Source organism: Cyclopterus lumpus, chromosome 16, assembly GCF_009769545.1.
Source record: "Cyclopterus lumpus isolate fCycLum1 chromosome 16, fCycLum1.pri, whole genome shotgun sequence".
NCBI classification, from domain to species: domain Eukaryota; kingdom Metazoa; phylum Chordata; class Actinopteri; order Perciformes; family Cyclopteridae; genus Cyclopterus; species Cyclopterus lumpus.
The window spans coordinates 15,291,828-15,305,372 of NC_046981.1; the positions used below are offsets into that span (position 1 = coordinate 15,291,828).

The window sequence follows — 13,545 nt, forward strand, 5'->3', positions numbered from 1 at the left end:
GTCGGTCACACCCACCTCGTCAGCTCATTCTGTACACCTGTCGGTCACACCCACCTCATCAACTCATTCTGTACACCTGTCGGTCACACCCACCTCATCAACTCATTCTGTACACCTGTCGGTCACACCCACCTCATCAACTCATTCTGTACACCTGTCGGTCACACCCACCTCGTCAGCTCTATTGCAGTCACCTGGCCACTCTGCTGCACCGACTCCATTCAGTATATAAGCCCGAGTGTCACTCACAGTCACAGCCAGATCGTTCTCCGTGACCTTGGGTCACCGCTCCCTCCAGTACGACCCTGGCTGCTTGGACTTCTCCACTTTACCTTCTGCCCTGGTAACCACCATCATATTCTGTCCCCGACCCCAGGTTTCCTGCCTTCTTCCTTGTCTGTTCCCCTTGTGTGTTCTGCAGGAATAAACCTGCTTTCAACCCACCATTTGTTGTATTGCGTTTGGGTCCTTCCACCACCCGTTACAAAAATGTGATTATTTTCATGTCAGCTAGGGCATTCATTGTGCACAATGTTCATACATTTTATACACCAAATGTTTAGTTGGGTAATGGAGAAAATAATCGTCAGATTTGATTGATCATAAATCTGATCATTAGTTGCTAATTATGATTCAATTGCTGAAGTCTTGTAATTCATTTTTGAGATGTCACAGAAGCTGACGCTGGTTAATAGATGTTTTGTGCTATTGAAAGTGTGCAGTCACACTTCATGTTCAAAATCCTGTGAGCTTGTGAAAGCTTCCCAACGAGCTCGCTAATCAAACTTCATTGTCAGAGAAGTGAAGTAAACCCAGAGATGCAGGCTCACTCACCTTTCCACATAATAACCTTCAACAGGTGAGGCTCCATCAGCACTGGGTGGCTGCCAGGTAAGGAAGACATAGTCCTTGTTGATGTCGGTTACCTGGACAGCCAGAGGGGAAGCCGGGCCTCCCACCACTGCAGCTGATGCATCTGCCGGATGTGAGGGAGAGAGTCAGTTACAGAAGGAAGACTGGCGCCACAGAAGAAATACATATAAGCAAAGTAAAGAATCTAAACAAATAGGAGATGGATATGAATTGAAAGTCTGCAAAAAGAAACAAGTGGCAGTTGGAAAAGTGATGAGAAACCTGGAAGGGAGGAACAATGCTATATTGGTATTAAGGAGTTGTAGCTTATGGCTTCCACATATTATTTGAAAGGAGACGGCTAAGGCTGGAGGAAGTAACATATTAACATATGTTACTCAACATATTCTATACAATCACAACCAGTGGATGTGAGGCCACGAGAGAAGGCAGAAAAATTAAATGAGAAAATTATGCTAAGCGGATTGAGGAGACTGGATGTGTTTCTGAACCTCTTCTTGAGGCTGGGAATAGATGCCTTTTTCAACAAAGTACTCAAGCCAACATCAAGCTCATCTTTTCCCTGTTTTTAATTTACATCCTCACCCTCCCTTTTCCTCCTTCCCTCGTTTGTTTTTGAACGCCTGTACTGCCTATTTGTAATGCAAATATGATGGATGAATGAAGGAGAAAACCCACAGGCAGGAAGGTTTCCTGATTCACTAATTAGTACCTCCAGCTCTTGTAAAGAAGCTGCTTAATAAGAGAGAGAGACCTGAGCCAAGGTTTTAAAGGAGCTTTGCATGAAGATTAATTTGACATTAAAGTGTCGGCTTACGTGTGTGTGTGTTCGAATGAGTGAGATTTGTACATACGTGCACACCAAGTTCATGAATGATTCAGTGCACATTATACTGTGATTGTGTCTGTTTAAGGTGCAACACATACATGAGTAAGCACTGGTATTATATTCAAAGACGCCAAGCCTCTTTGAAGAGCTGCCAAGATACATTTCAAATGTTTGAGTCAAGTGAGGGGAGGGGAGGTGGGGGGGGTTCTCTGGTGTATCTGCATGCGGCGCACAATGTAGGAGAGAAAATAGCAGCCTTTGAAGAAAATATAGTTCCCATATAAGCCCTCTCCAGCAGAACAGCTTGATTGATGGTGCAATTGCCCTGTTTGAATCAGGGGAGTTTGCTGACAGGAAAAGAAAGTAGACCTAGAATCTGGTGAATGTAAATAGCATTTTGAGTGAAGGTTACAATCAAAACACCATCATTTATCCAGTTTGGGACAACAAATGACAAGTCCACCCACTAAAAACACAGGTATTTTGGTATGCAGGGTCTCGAGGTCACTCCAAAGCATATGTAAGGTTTTGCAAACAGTAAATGGATCACTTCAGAGTGAAGCATATCATTTGAATTGTGGGTTTGCAGGCGGTTTAGAGACAGCAGTCAGCATTTGAGGGGTTTCTGATGTGATCTGGTGTGACAGCTATTTAAAGGCCTGCTCGGGACATATGTAATCTTTATACAGAACATCTTTAAAGGAGTTGTTTGATATTTCAGGATGTCTGTCAGGACACGACTCCAAAACCTCAATTTATATAACGTATAAGCACAACTTGTTTTTACACATTTTGACAGATGATATATAAATGAGTTGCACTGTTGTTTATTATAATGTCAATTTGTGAGCATTATAGGACCTGGTAGGAAACTTCTGGTCCCTTTGGGCTGAGCCAGGCTAGACACCCCATTTCCAGTATTTGTGCTATCCCAACCTAACTGGCACTAGCTTAGTGTTTACGGTTTGAGACTGGAAAGTGTGGGGGGCGGGGGAGAGGGGACAAGATGTAGCACAGGACCACGGCTCAGATTCAAACACCTATCGCTGCAGGGCTCAGCGTTGTTACAAGGAGTGCCCGCTCTAAATTGTTAGCTACCTGCGGCCCCACTATCAACCCTCAAATCAAAACAGAGCTTGGTAAATTAGCATTTAGCAAAAAATAGATCCACTTCTAGCCTCCTCCAGGGCGTTTGACCATCTCATTGTCTTCATGATAGCCCTGGAAAAAGCTTGTGAGCAGAACTTGTGTTCACATTATTTTTGCCAAACTAACTAAGGTTAAAGATTGAAACTTTACCCTCAACACGCTCAACATTTCATTGTGAAACGCAATGAATACAGATTTTATTATAAATAACAACAACCTGATCATAATTACACATTTGTAAATGAATTGCATGACATAGGATCAAAGAAACAGGAACAGTATTTGCACAAAAAAACTTCCCTGTGGGTTCCTCACCTTCGACGTAGACAAAAGCACTGTGCTCCTGCATTTCATCCCAGGTCCTCAGTCGGGCAGTGTAAACACCTTCGTGCTTCTTGTGTGCAGCCTTTAAAGTGACGGAGGCCTTGTCGTCGACTGTCTTGATGTCCACATTGCTAGACGGATACAGCTGGATGCCTAGAGAATGAAAATAACAGTGACTGACGAACCTCAAGCACACATTTAGGTTGTCATTTGACTCATCTTGAACAGCACCTACCATCTCTGAACCAGGTGACGTCCTGCCGGAAGGGCAGCAAAGCGGAGGTGAAGGTCACCTGCAGGGTGAGGCTGTCACCCTCGGTCACCCATGTTGGGGGGAAGGTGTTTCCAAATTGGGCTTCTTGCCCACGATTGAAGGCTACGGGAGAGGGAGTGAGACGGTCAGAGATAAAAGGGAAAGATGAAAGTGTAAAAGTAGAAAGACGAGGAGTAACTATGAGGAAACGGTAGCCAAATCAGGAAGGCAGAAGAAAAGGAAAAAGGTTTGTGGATGAAAAAGGAAGCGGAGAGAAGAACTTTTCATCAATATGCATTTGCTTTCTCACTGGTGCTGGGCAAAGATAACATTAATATTGAAATGTAGGTTGACTCTAGATACAGCCTTACTTATATTAAAAGTGCAAAGACCTCCTTTGCTCCTCAGGGAGCAGAGGATGTGCAGTAGTTGTGAGCAGGTATACAAATATGTATTCCTGAAAATAACAAATAAAAGCTCACTCCATCATCTCCCCAGTTTATGAAACCTGATCAAAAAAGTTCTCATGTCTCTGTTTTGTGGTCTGTGCTCAGTTTTACATTATTCTCTGCAAGCCAGCAGTAACACACTCCATTTCCCTCAGTTTCTCTCACTAGTGGCAGAGAATGAAAACTGAACAAAGCACCCTGGAGGGTCGCAGGCCTGTGAGCCCCATAAAAAAATGCCCAACACTTGCATTCTCTCTCTTGGTAAAATACATGAGATATATATATATATATATATATATATATATATATATATATATATATATATGCTACACAGCATCACACCTTATGCATGAATGGCTTTTTTTCTCGCTGTCTTGCAAATATACCGTTGGCTCTGAAAAAGAATATGTAGGTGAGTGCAATACATTCCACACATACAAATTTGGCATCATTTTGAATGAAGCTTCATCAGCTTGTAATGGCTGTGGGCCTCTGGTTCTACGTGAATGTGCTGAAGAATTGCTTGCAGACATTTTTATGTAACTGCTACTTGATTATCTCATATTAAGCAGATCACACTTTACAACATGAATCACTCAGTAAAGAAAAGCACAACCCTGGTGAATTTATCATAATCATCACTGCGCTGAGGGAAGGTTTGAATGATGGGAAATAAAGATGAAGCACACACCTGTGATATTCTGGACTTCTAAGCAGAACTAGATCATTATAAGAAACATGTCACAGACTCTCAGATGCATCCCTGAGAATAGGATCTGACGAGACCTCGTGGCTCACATACCTCTCACTTTCACATCGTATTGCTTCAGTGCTTTGACAAGTGAGAGAATGGCAGCAGAAGGAATCACTGTCACATCTTCAGCTTTTTCTGTCCTTGTCTGTTGTTTCCTCCAGGAGATGCTTCACTGTCCTTTGTCTCTGCACTCTTATATAGAGGGGCTCTGTGTATTATGGCTCAGTAAGTTTCTTTATAAAAGTCGGGCTGGACAATGGAGTGGAATCACATGAAATCATATATCGAGATATCATGATACTAAATTACTGATGTCTAAATTAATAATAACAAGTAGTTTTCACAGAAAATCTGATGGTCTTGCTCTCATGAACAGCTATGATCCGATATGAGCATATGTGCAGGTACATGTCATGATCCCCACACATGGTGGGGACTAATCTAGGCCAAAGAGAGCCACAGGCCAAAATAAGATGCTCCACAGCTTGGAGCCAAACGGAATAAATCTCCTGTCCCTGAAATGAAATACGCTGTCGCTTTTTTTGCTCATTTGGAAGCAAGTCTTTAATTTCCCTGCAGCCACTGTAGTCTTACATGCATCCCGTGGCACGTACGCCCACACAGAAACACGAACTCCCATGACAAACAAACACCGTCAACGCACCGCTCCCTTTCAATGCATCCATATCTGTAACAGGAGGTGCAGCACGGAGTGGTGCGTCACAGTCTTCAAAGCTACCTCAGCCCTCGCTCACCGGTGGAGGGGAAGAACTTCAAAGGGTGGTGGAGAAAAAAAGAAAGGGGACACTTGTTCAGACCCCCTGGCGTGAAACTTACCGGGGGTCCGCCAGTGCTCTGAACCTGCCACGGCTCCGTGATGTGCTGCATCGCAGGACGGATTGGAGAGCGGCCGCGATGGTCAGAGATGGAGACAGAAACAGAGACGGATGTAGTGAAAACGAGATGCAGCAGATATATCAAACCTGGCAACGCCACATTTATGCAAGTCATATTGAATATTCCTTTTAACCTATTTTTAACAAGAAAGCGTGTGAAATATAGACGACAAGGAGGAGACTTGAAGTGCATCGTTAAAGCCCTGACCATCTAAATGATCTGCAGCATTAGGGAGCTTCACTGCCAGGCAGCGAGCGGCTCATTTAAAAGATGTAAAGATAACTCATTAATGTAAATGCTTCTGCTATAATGCTGTAAGGCCACAATGAGATGTTTGCCCATCAGTCACCACGACATCCACTGCCCTCTATATAATTCATAATGCACGAGTTTTGCAATGAGATCTGTTCTTCTCATCATTGAGTCTGCTGTGGATTCTCATTAAAATTAAAGAAATTATAGAAACTGTTATACTGTAATGGGGATTTAAAAAATAGCATCCAAACTAAATCATTCTCTTTGGGCTTACTTAGAAAAAAAGGAAAACATATCTGACCCGGAAAATGACAAGATTGGCGGTACTAGGAGGATGGGGATATCTGATACAATTAGGCAAAGCCGGTGTCAGCACCCTGGGGGCATTAATAAAGTGAACAATGTAAATGCTCATGCAATAACCCGACCAATATTGGACTTCTGAGGTTGTTAAATTATTGATATTTGAAAAATGTGATAACAATAATATAATTACATTTCAAACTTGAACCCATTACATCAAATGTTCCTGATAATTCAATTTGATTATGACAGTTGACAACTGACCTATGTAGCCTAATGAGCAAGACATTTTAAATTTCATTTCTAAGTTACCTCAATTACCTATCTTTGACATTTCTGTACTGCAATTATGGTTATTCATTGATCAGCATATATAATATAAATATATTTGGCCAATTTATCCGTTTGGCTTCTATCATGAGTATTAACCTTGATGAAGGCTGACAAAATAATCAATGTTACAATGAAGTACTCACATTTTGTCTCCAATATTTTGAAATTGTTTACCTGAGGTTGTAAAACCATGCAGATTGTACTGCTTCCCGTTAACCGCAGGTCACCTTAAGGCTTTACATCGACAACCAGACTCTTAATTCACGAGGTAAAAACCCTCACCCTGTACTAGGAAAAAGACTGGTTGGAATGAACTGTCGAGACATATTCTGAATATTGTTTCTGCTGGCTTTTGACTCGACATCCTCGAGCTTCACGAACAGGCGGCTCAGCTCAGGGCCTTGGCGAGAGACCTCATGACCTCCAAGGGCAGGAAACCACTGCCGGGTAACACTGGCTGACTACGACTTGAGAGTAAGCTTTATTCATTATTTTGTAAAACTCTGGCTTACTTCTCGGCTGTTGGAATTTGGTCCACGTTGTTGTTCTCAGCTGAATTGTGAATGACAGCGAGTAGTATTACTCACACGCTGCTGTGGGCTTGTTGCACATTCAGTCAGTGCTCTTGTTCGTCCTGCTGCTCAGTTCTTCCTTCAGCACCTCGTCTCTAAACCTTTTCTTCTAAACCTTCTCTTGGTCTGGCTTATTTGTTTCACTGAGATGTTACACTGAGTTTGAAAAAATTATATTCAAATTGGCTATAATGCAATGTTAAGTCTGCATGTGTAAATAAATAAATTTCTTGTATGAAATTAAGTTAAATTAAATTGACCCTTGTTAAAAATGTTGTGTTATTTCTTGATTATGTTATGTAGATTTACAAATATCAATATGTGCTGAAAGAAATCCCAATTTGCACTTTTAATGTGATCCAGGTGTTTTTAATAAATATTCTTTTGTTTTTTTAAATGCACAAAACATGGCTAACACTTTTTTTCTTCCAGCTAATCATCCATTGATCATTTCACAAATAGGAACGTATATTCTTTATGACCTCAAATTCATTACTGTTCATGTAAAAAAAGAAGATCAAGGCTAAGCTGTGTTGTCTGGTTACGCTTGACAATATGTCAAGCTTACACAACCAAAACACTAGGGGGCATTGCCATCAATATATTGAGTTTTTGAGTAGTGTATGGGGGAGTTTTAATGGACCAGCTGTTGCCAAGGGCAGTTGCTCAGTAATAAAGATGACCAGTGTATGTTTTGAAAAAACATTAATTTCCCTGCACTTATGCTCTTTGGACTGGTTATATGTCCTTCAATATCACTGATATTCACGTAACCAGTTTAGAGCCTGCAACAGAATTCTTGTTTATCAGTCTTTGCATTGTAACCCATCGTTGTATTATACATAAGCAGGCTGGAGCTGATATGAAACAGAAAACTACTCACAGTTCACCAGAAGTGTTCCAAATGTCCGAGCTTCACCCAGAGGACTCTTGGCTATCACTTTGTACTCGCCAGCATCATCAGGTGAGCACCTGAGGATATAAACACGTCTGTACCCACAGCTGGAATACAAGTATTTTAGCAGTATTGTGATTGCTGTCAAATTAATCCCAAAAACAACACGTGGTGCTTTACGATCAGACCACTACACTTAATGGTCTCTCTTCATGAAGTTAGTTAATGGGGCATACTTACAATTTAGCACCTTAAAGGAGCTGCATTTAGCACTCTGAACATGAATATAGCAGCAAACAGAGACAGTGAAGTAATGTCTACCTGAGCAGAGAGTGATGCTGTTAACTTTGAGCCGTCGGCAAGTTAAGAGCCGTTGAGAGGAATTAAAAATGCTACCACCCTCGGATCTTGAACCTTGTAATTTTTAATTAAATTCTAAATTAATCAATAGCAAGGTTGTGCTATCCATACACACCCCAGCATACTCACCCCCTACCTCACTCTCTTCCTGCACAGAGCTTTGCATCCTTAATTAGGGGTTTGAGCAAGTGACCTACCTTCTGATCTCCAGTGAGTTAAGACCACATTTTTGTTGAAGACTGTAATTCCATGGCTGGTCAGACATTCTCAGTGGCACACTATCCTTAAACCTGTGGTAGGAAGTTAGAAAATTGATCTGTGTGTTAAAAGTGTATATATATTTTTAATATCAAAGACAAAGTGACTATGGGCTTCACTTATGGTACATGATCCTGCCCTCTGATTACGTATGCACGCCTTTAACTAGTCAAATGTTAGTTTGGCTGGATCCATAACAGCCAGAGGGACCCGTTGATCTCTCATGCTGTCTTGTGCTGGGCAATGTTGAGGGCAGGCTGTTGCAGCTCACTGGGCTCGATGGGCCCCATATGGGATGGTGAGACCCACCGGCTTCAAGTCTTCTTGATCTCAGCCTAGGTTCATGAATACTGAGCGCACGCAGTCTATTCATCAGCTAGTCTCACAGCAGCTCAAGTATCAAGGTCGACAGGTTGGAACGTTGCCTGAATTAACTCAGGTAATTCATATTTATACAAAGGGACATATTTAAGTCAGGGTTCGTAAATCTAGTGTCATGACCTGTTTTTTGAAAGCAACTCGTGGACTTTGAGTCTTACTTTGTATTCCATCATTTGCATGTCCAGGTTATAACCTAACCTACCTCGTTACCTCTACACTATTCCTCGAATGATCACATGACACATTGAGCAGTATTTCTGTGTGCCATATCATGGATGAGCCATGAATTAATAACACAATGCAGGACTGCAACTAACTATGTTTTCTATAAGTCTATAAAACGTCAGAAAATGGTGTTGTAATGTAAAGTCGAATTTCTCACAACCAAAAGTGGCATTTTGTTTTATTTGTTTGCAAGTCAAAAATAGAAATTTAGTTAATTTGCAGTGATATTAAACTGAAAAAGCAGGAACATTTCAGAATCAAGAAGTGATAAATTACTTAAATGGTCATTTATTAGATTAGATCATCATAATAATTAATTAGATTTTTGTAGATTGACCGAGTGATTAATCCACTGATCGTGTCAGCTCCAACACAATGTTAAAGTAAGATGTATCAGAAGTGCACATTAGTATACATCCTATGTAGTGGTCCACTGAAAGCTATAACTTTGGACTATGACACTTTTTCTCCTCCAACTCTTGAGAAACAAAATTGAAATGACACCGGTACGCAGTGCGACCCGAGCATTAGACTTTAACAGAAACTGCTCCAAAGAAAATCACCAGAGGCCAACACAAAATGGAGTGCAGCAGAGATAGAAGTTGTTACCATGTGACCTTTGGGGGTGGACAGCCCTGGACGATACAGGAGAGTGTGACCGTCATGCCCTCCCAGACAGTGTGAGCCCTCAGGGGGATTGGAAAGTCTGGGGCCTTCTGACTCAGATGCTCCAGGTACTTCATGTGGGCAGATGCCTTCTTTTTTTGCCTGCAGCACAGATGAATCCAGCAAAATAATAAATAAATAGATTTAGCAAATAAGAGGTAAAGTACTGTAATGTACTGATGATTATATTATGTGTCTAGAGAAACAAATAAAAAACACAAAAATAAAACTTAAACTGTAAATAGTCTGGATAATGTGATGCTGGAGAAACATTTTCCTAAACAATAAGTGAAAAAACACACGTTTATCTACCAATCACCAAAAGACAACAATATTTGAATCTGTGATAAATCAAAGTTGATTAAAACTAGGTCACGGATGTGACCTTGTGTTTCCACAATGCTGTGTTTTTTTTTTCAGCCCACCTCGAAGAAGTTCTAGACAGACTCACTCACATTGAGCGCAGAATGCAAAAAGTCATGAATTCAAGTCTCCATCACAAGTCTCCATTACATGTTAATGTTTACTAATATATGTTGACTTGTTAAAAGTTTCAATAGTTTCAATTACCAAACAGCATTACATTTTTCCATAAAGGGCCAGTTGGCTCACATATGATTAACCAGATGCATTAATCTGACAGACCAGAAGCTGATAGAATTGCAAGGAATCATGCAAGTTATATATTTATTTATTCATATTTATATTTAAATCACTACATATCACTGGGACCTAACAACTGCATTTTTTCTTTCCAATACAATAGTTTGTCTGCTGCTGTGAAGCCAGCTAACTACTAAACTTTGATGTTGCATGGTTAAGGCCATGATGAATAATATAAATAGTAGTGTGTTGACAAATCTGAGTAAGGCATTCCTTGTCCTTCCTTAGACCAAAACTTGACTTTCACCTGCTTGCGAATGGCCATTGTGTCGACGCGTCTGCGCAAAGCATGCTGGTTCCTGATCACGTCCAGCTCCACCTTCTCAGCCTCGTTCCCAAACATGGTCCACTCGTCTCTGTGATACTCTTCAGCAAGAGTTTCCTTCAGGATGTCCCTGGTCGAGCACAGCACATATTTCATTGAAACATATTCAGATGCAGAAAATATAGATTGTTGATGACTTGTTGTAGTTTACAACACAGCAACATTCAAATGACCAATTAATATTACGGATGAACAATTGTAAATGTTAATATGCACATTTGATATTTCCAGCTGCACAAAAATATTTTCAACCAAGACTAGACGGTAATTCAATTCAATTCAATTCAGTTTATTTTGTATAGCCCAATATCACAAATTACAAATTTGCCTCAGAGGGCTTTACAATCTGTACACATACGACATCCCTGACCTTTGACCTCACATCGGATCAGGAAAAACTCCCCAAAAATAACCTTTGACAGGGAAAAAAGGGAAGAAACCTTCAGGAGAGCAACAGAGGAGGATCCCTCTCCCCGGATGGACATAAGCAATAGATGTCATGTGGACAGAATGAACAGCATTTACAAAGTTACATAAACACATTACATGAATATGACAATGTATGACGTAAGTAATTTTCCTCATCTGAACATGTTGAATAGGTCGTCAAAGCAATTAGAACCTCGATTTGAAACGACTTGAAAACAACAGCAATTTCACATTAATTTCTTTTGCCATGTAAACGTTTATTTTTGTCCCAGTCCATTTGCACACACATGCTAGTTTTATGGCATTTGGCAGTTTGCGGTTTGAAAGGCTCAGTGATGAGGTTGGTGGTTTTGCTTCTCCATTTACTTGTGGTTCCTAGAGTCCTAAAAAGTAGGATGGGAGCAAGAGCCTTCAGTTATCAAGCTCCTCTTTTATGGAACCAGCTTCCACTTTCAGTCCTGGAGGCAGACACAGTCACCTCATTCAAGAATAGACTTAAGACTTTCCTGTTTTATAGTGCTTATAGTTAGGGCTGAATCAGGTTTGCCCTGGTCCAGCCCCTTGATATGCTGCTATAGGCTTATAGGCTGCTGGGGGATGTTTTAGGATACACTGAGCACCTCTCTCCTCTTCTCTCTCTCCTTATGGATGAATTTACATATCTCCATTGCACCTTATTAACTCTGCTTCCTCCCCGGAGTCTTTGTGACTTCACGTCTCATAGGGTCCATTGGACCTGGAGGTGTCTGATGCCTGGTGAGCCGGCCTCCTGCCTCGGCCTGGCTGATGCGCCCCCATGGATTGTTGAGGTCCATTCATATATTCTGTCATCTATTGCTTCTGTCCATCCTGATAGAGGGATCCTCCTCTGTTGCTCTCCTGATGGTGTCTTCCCTTTTCCCCCTGTGAAAGGGTTTTTTCTATTTCTTGGAAATTTTTCCTGATCCGATGTGAGGTCAAAGGTCAGGGATGTCCTATGTGTACAGATTGTAAAGCCCTCTGAGGCAAATTTGTGATATTGGGCTATACAAAATAAACTGAATTGAATTGAATTTAAACCTACGTGTCATTTCTCACACACGTTTTAATTTGTAACATTTTTGTAACATTTTTTTTAGAAGTCGATCTTTTATGAGCCCCGCCACTGCGGCTGATTCACATCACTGTGAAGAGACTTGTTGCCGGTATTCTAAAAATCTCTCACATGATGACATGTGCCTCTTCATGACTCCATCAAGTGTGGACAGTTCAAATTTAGTGCTGACCTGCACTCTGAGCTTATTGTAAAGGCTGTCAAACACAACCAGAAGACCCTTTGGTCGTCTTTTGTATATATACACACATGTGAACGGTAGCTGTGAATACCAAATAGCTTATGTCTTTGAATTTTCTTTTGTGTACATCCATATGCATGGTCATTTAAATGCACTCCAACACGCACAATCATGAATTTTGCCTCCTTTATAAATGCAGAGTTTTATCACTCCTCGCTCATTGCCAGAGGGGGGAGGGTATCCTGAACCATCTTTTGATTGACGGCACCCAGGGCCTAATTATTCAAACACGTACTACACACACTTATTCCCACAACAAACAGAGAGCAGAAATACAAAGCTGAGCTTTGACGGCCACTAGTGCATGAATGGCCCAACAAGTGCTTGCAATAATTCAATGAAATGCCCAAACAGCATGAATAAATATGCAAATAAATATGTGCATGCGTAGATGCATATGCAGACAACGAGCACACTCGCCCTCCAAGGCCTTTGGAAAGATGGTTTTGACTTTTCGTTGTTTATTAAAGTACATGCCTGACAGTATTTCTAATCTCTTTGGGTTCTGAGATTTTAAGCCTTGAGGGAATGAACCACTGCAACACACAAAGTCAGTGTGTAAGAGAAGTCTTATGGTTTAATTATTGCTCCAAATAGGAATTTTTATTTTGCTTATTTGTGCGAACAACAGCAAACCCCTCCTACCAAGGAAAACCAGGCGTTTATGAGTCAGCTGCATAATTTACACGTTACCCCCTTACCACGAGGAGATTATAGGGGAGAAACCATTACGTGAGTCAAATGGAAATGTGCAATTGGAGCCACACTTGCCAACACAAGATCGAGCGCATTCATTTACACACAAATCAAAACAAATGTCATGCTCCAGCATCTTTCAACACTCGGGCCCTTCCAGAAATCGCGCACCAATCCCCGAAAGCTTTCAACTCCGTCCTTCCTCTCTCATCCTGGGAGGAGTCAATCATCTCCAGCATTACTAGGTTTCCAGCCTCCATCCTAAAATATCCATCCTCATCATCTTCGTCTTAGAGCTTCTGAGGGGGGAAATGATTGATGA

General features: G+C 41.2%; 1 protein-coding gene across 1 annotated transcript in view; it reads right to left on the minus strand.

Annotated features, from left to right (window-relative positions):
- Nucleotides 1-13,545, minus strand: part of myom3 (myomesin 3) — a 47,979-nt gene that overhangs the window by 27,577 nt on the left and 6,857 nt on the right. The window contains exons 3-10 of the mRNA XM_034554410.1: nucleotides 10,681-10,834; nucleotides 9,720-9,868; nucleotides 8,444-8,536; nucleotides 7,875-7,963; nucleotides 5,469-5,513; nucleotides 3,411-3,551; nucleotides 3,167-3,328; nucleotides 835-976 (exon numbers count right to left, since the gene is read on the minus strand). Coding sequence (XP_034410301.1) covers nucleotides 835-976; nucleotides 3,167-3,328; nucleotides 3,411-3,551; nucleotides 5,469-5,513; nucleotides 7,875-7,963; nucleotides 8,444-8,536; nucleotides 9,720-9,868; nucleotides 10,681-10,834 — 975 coding nt within the window. The remainder of the gene's footprint in view (nucleotides 1-834; nucleotides 977-3,166; nucleotides 3,329-3,410; nucleotides 3,552-5,468; nucleotides 5,514-7,874; nucleotides 7,964-8,443; nucleotides 8,537-9,719; nucleotides 9,869-10,680; nucleotides 10,835-13,545) is intronic.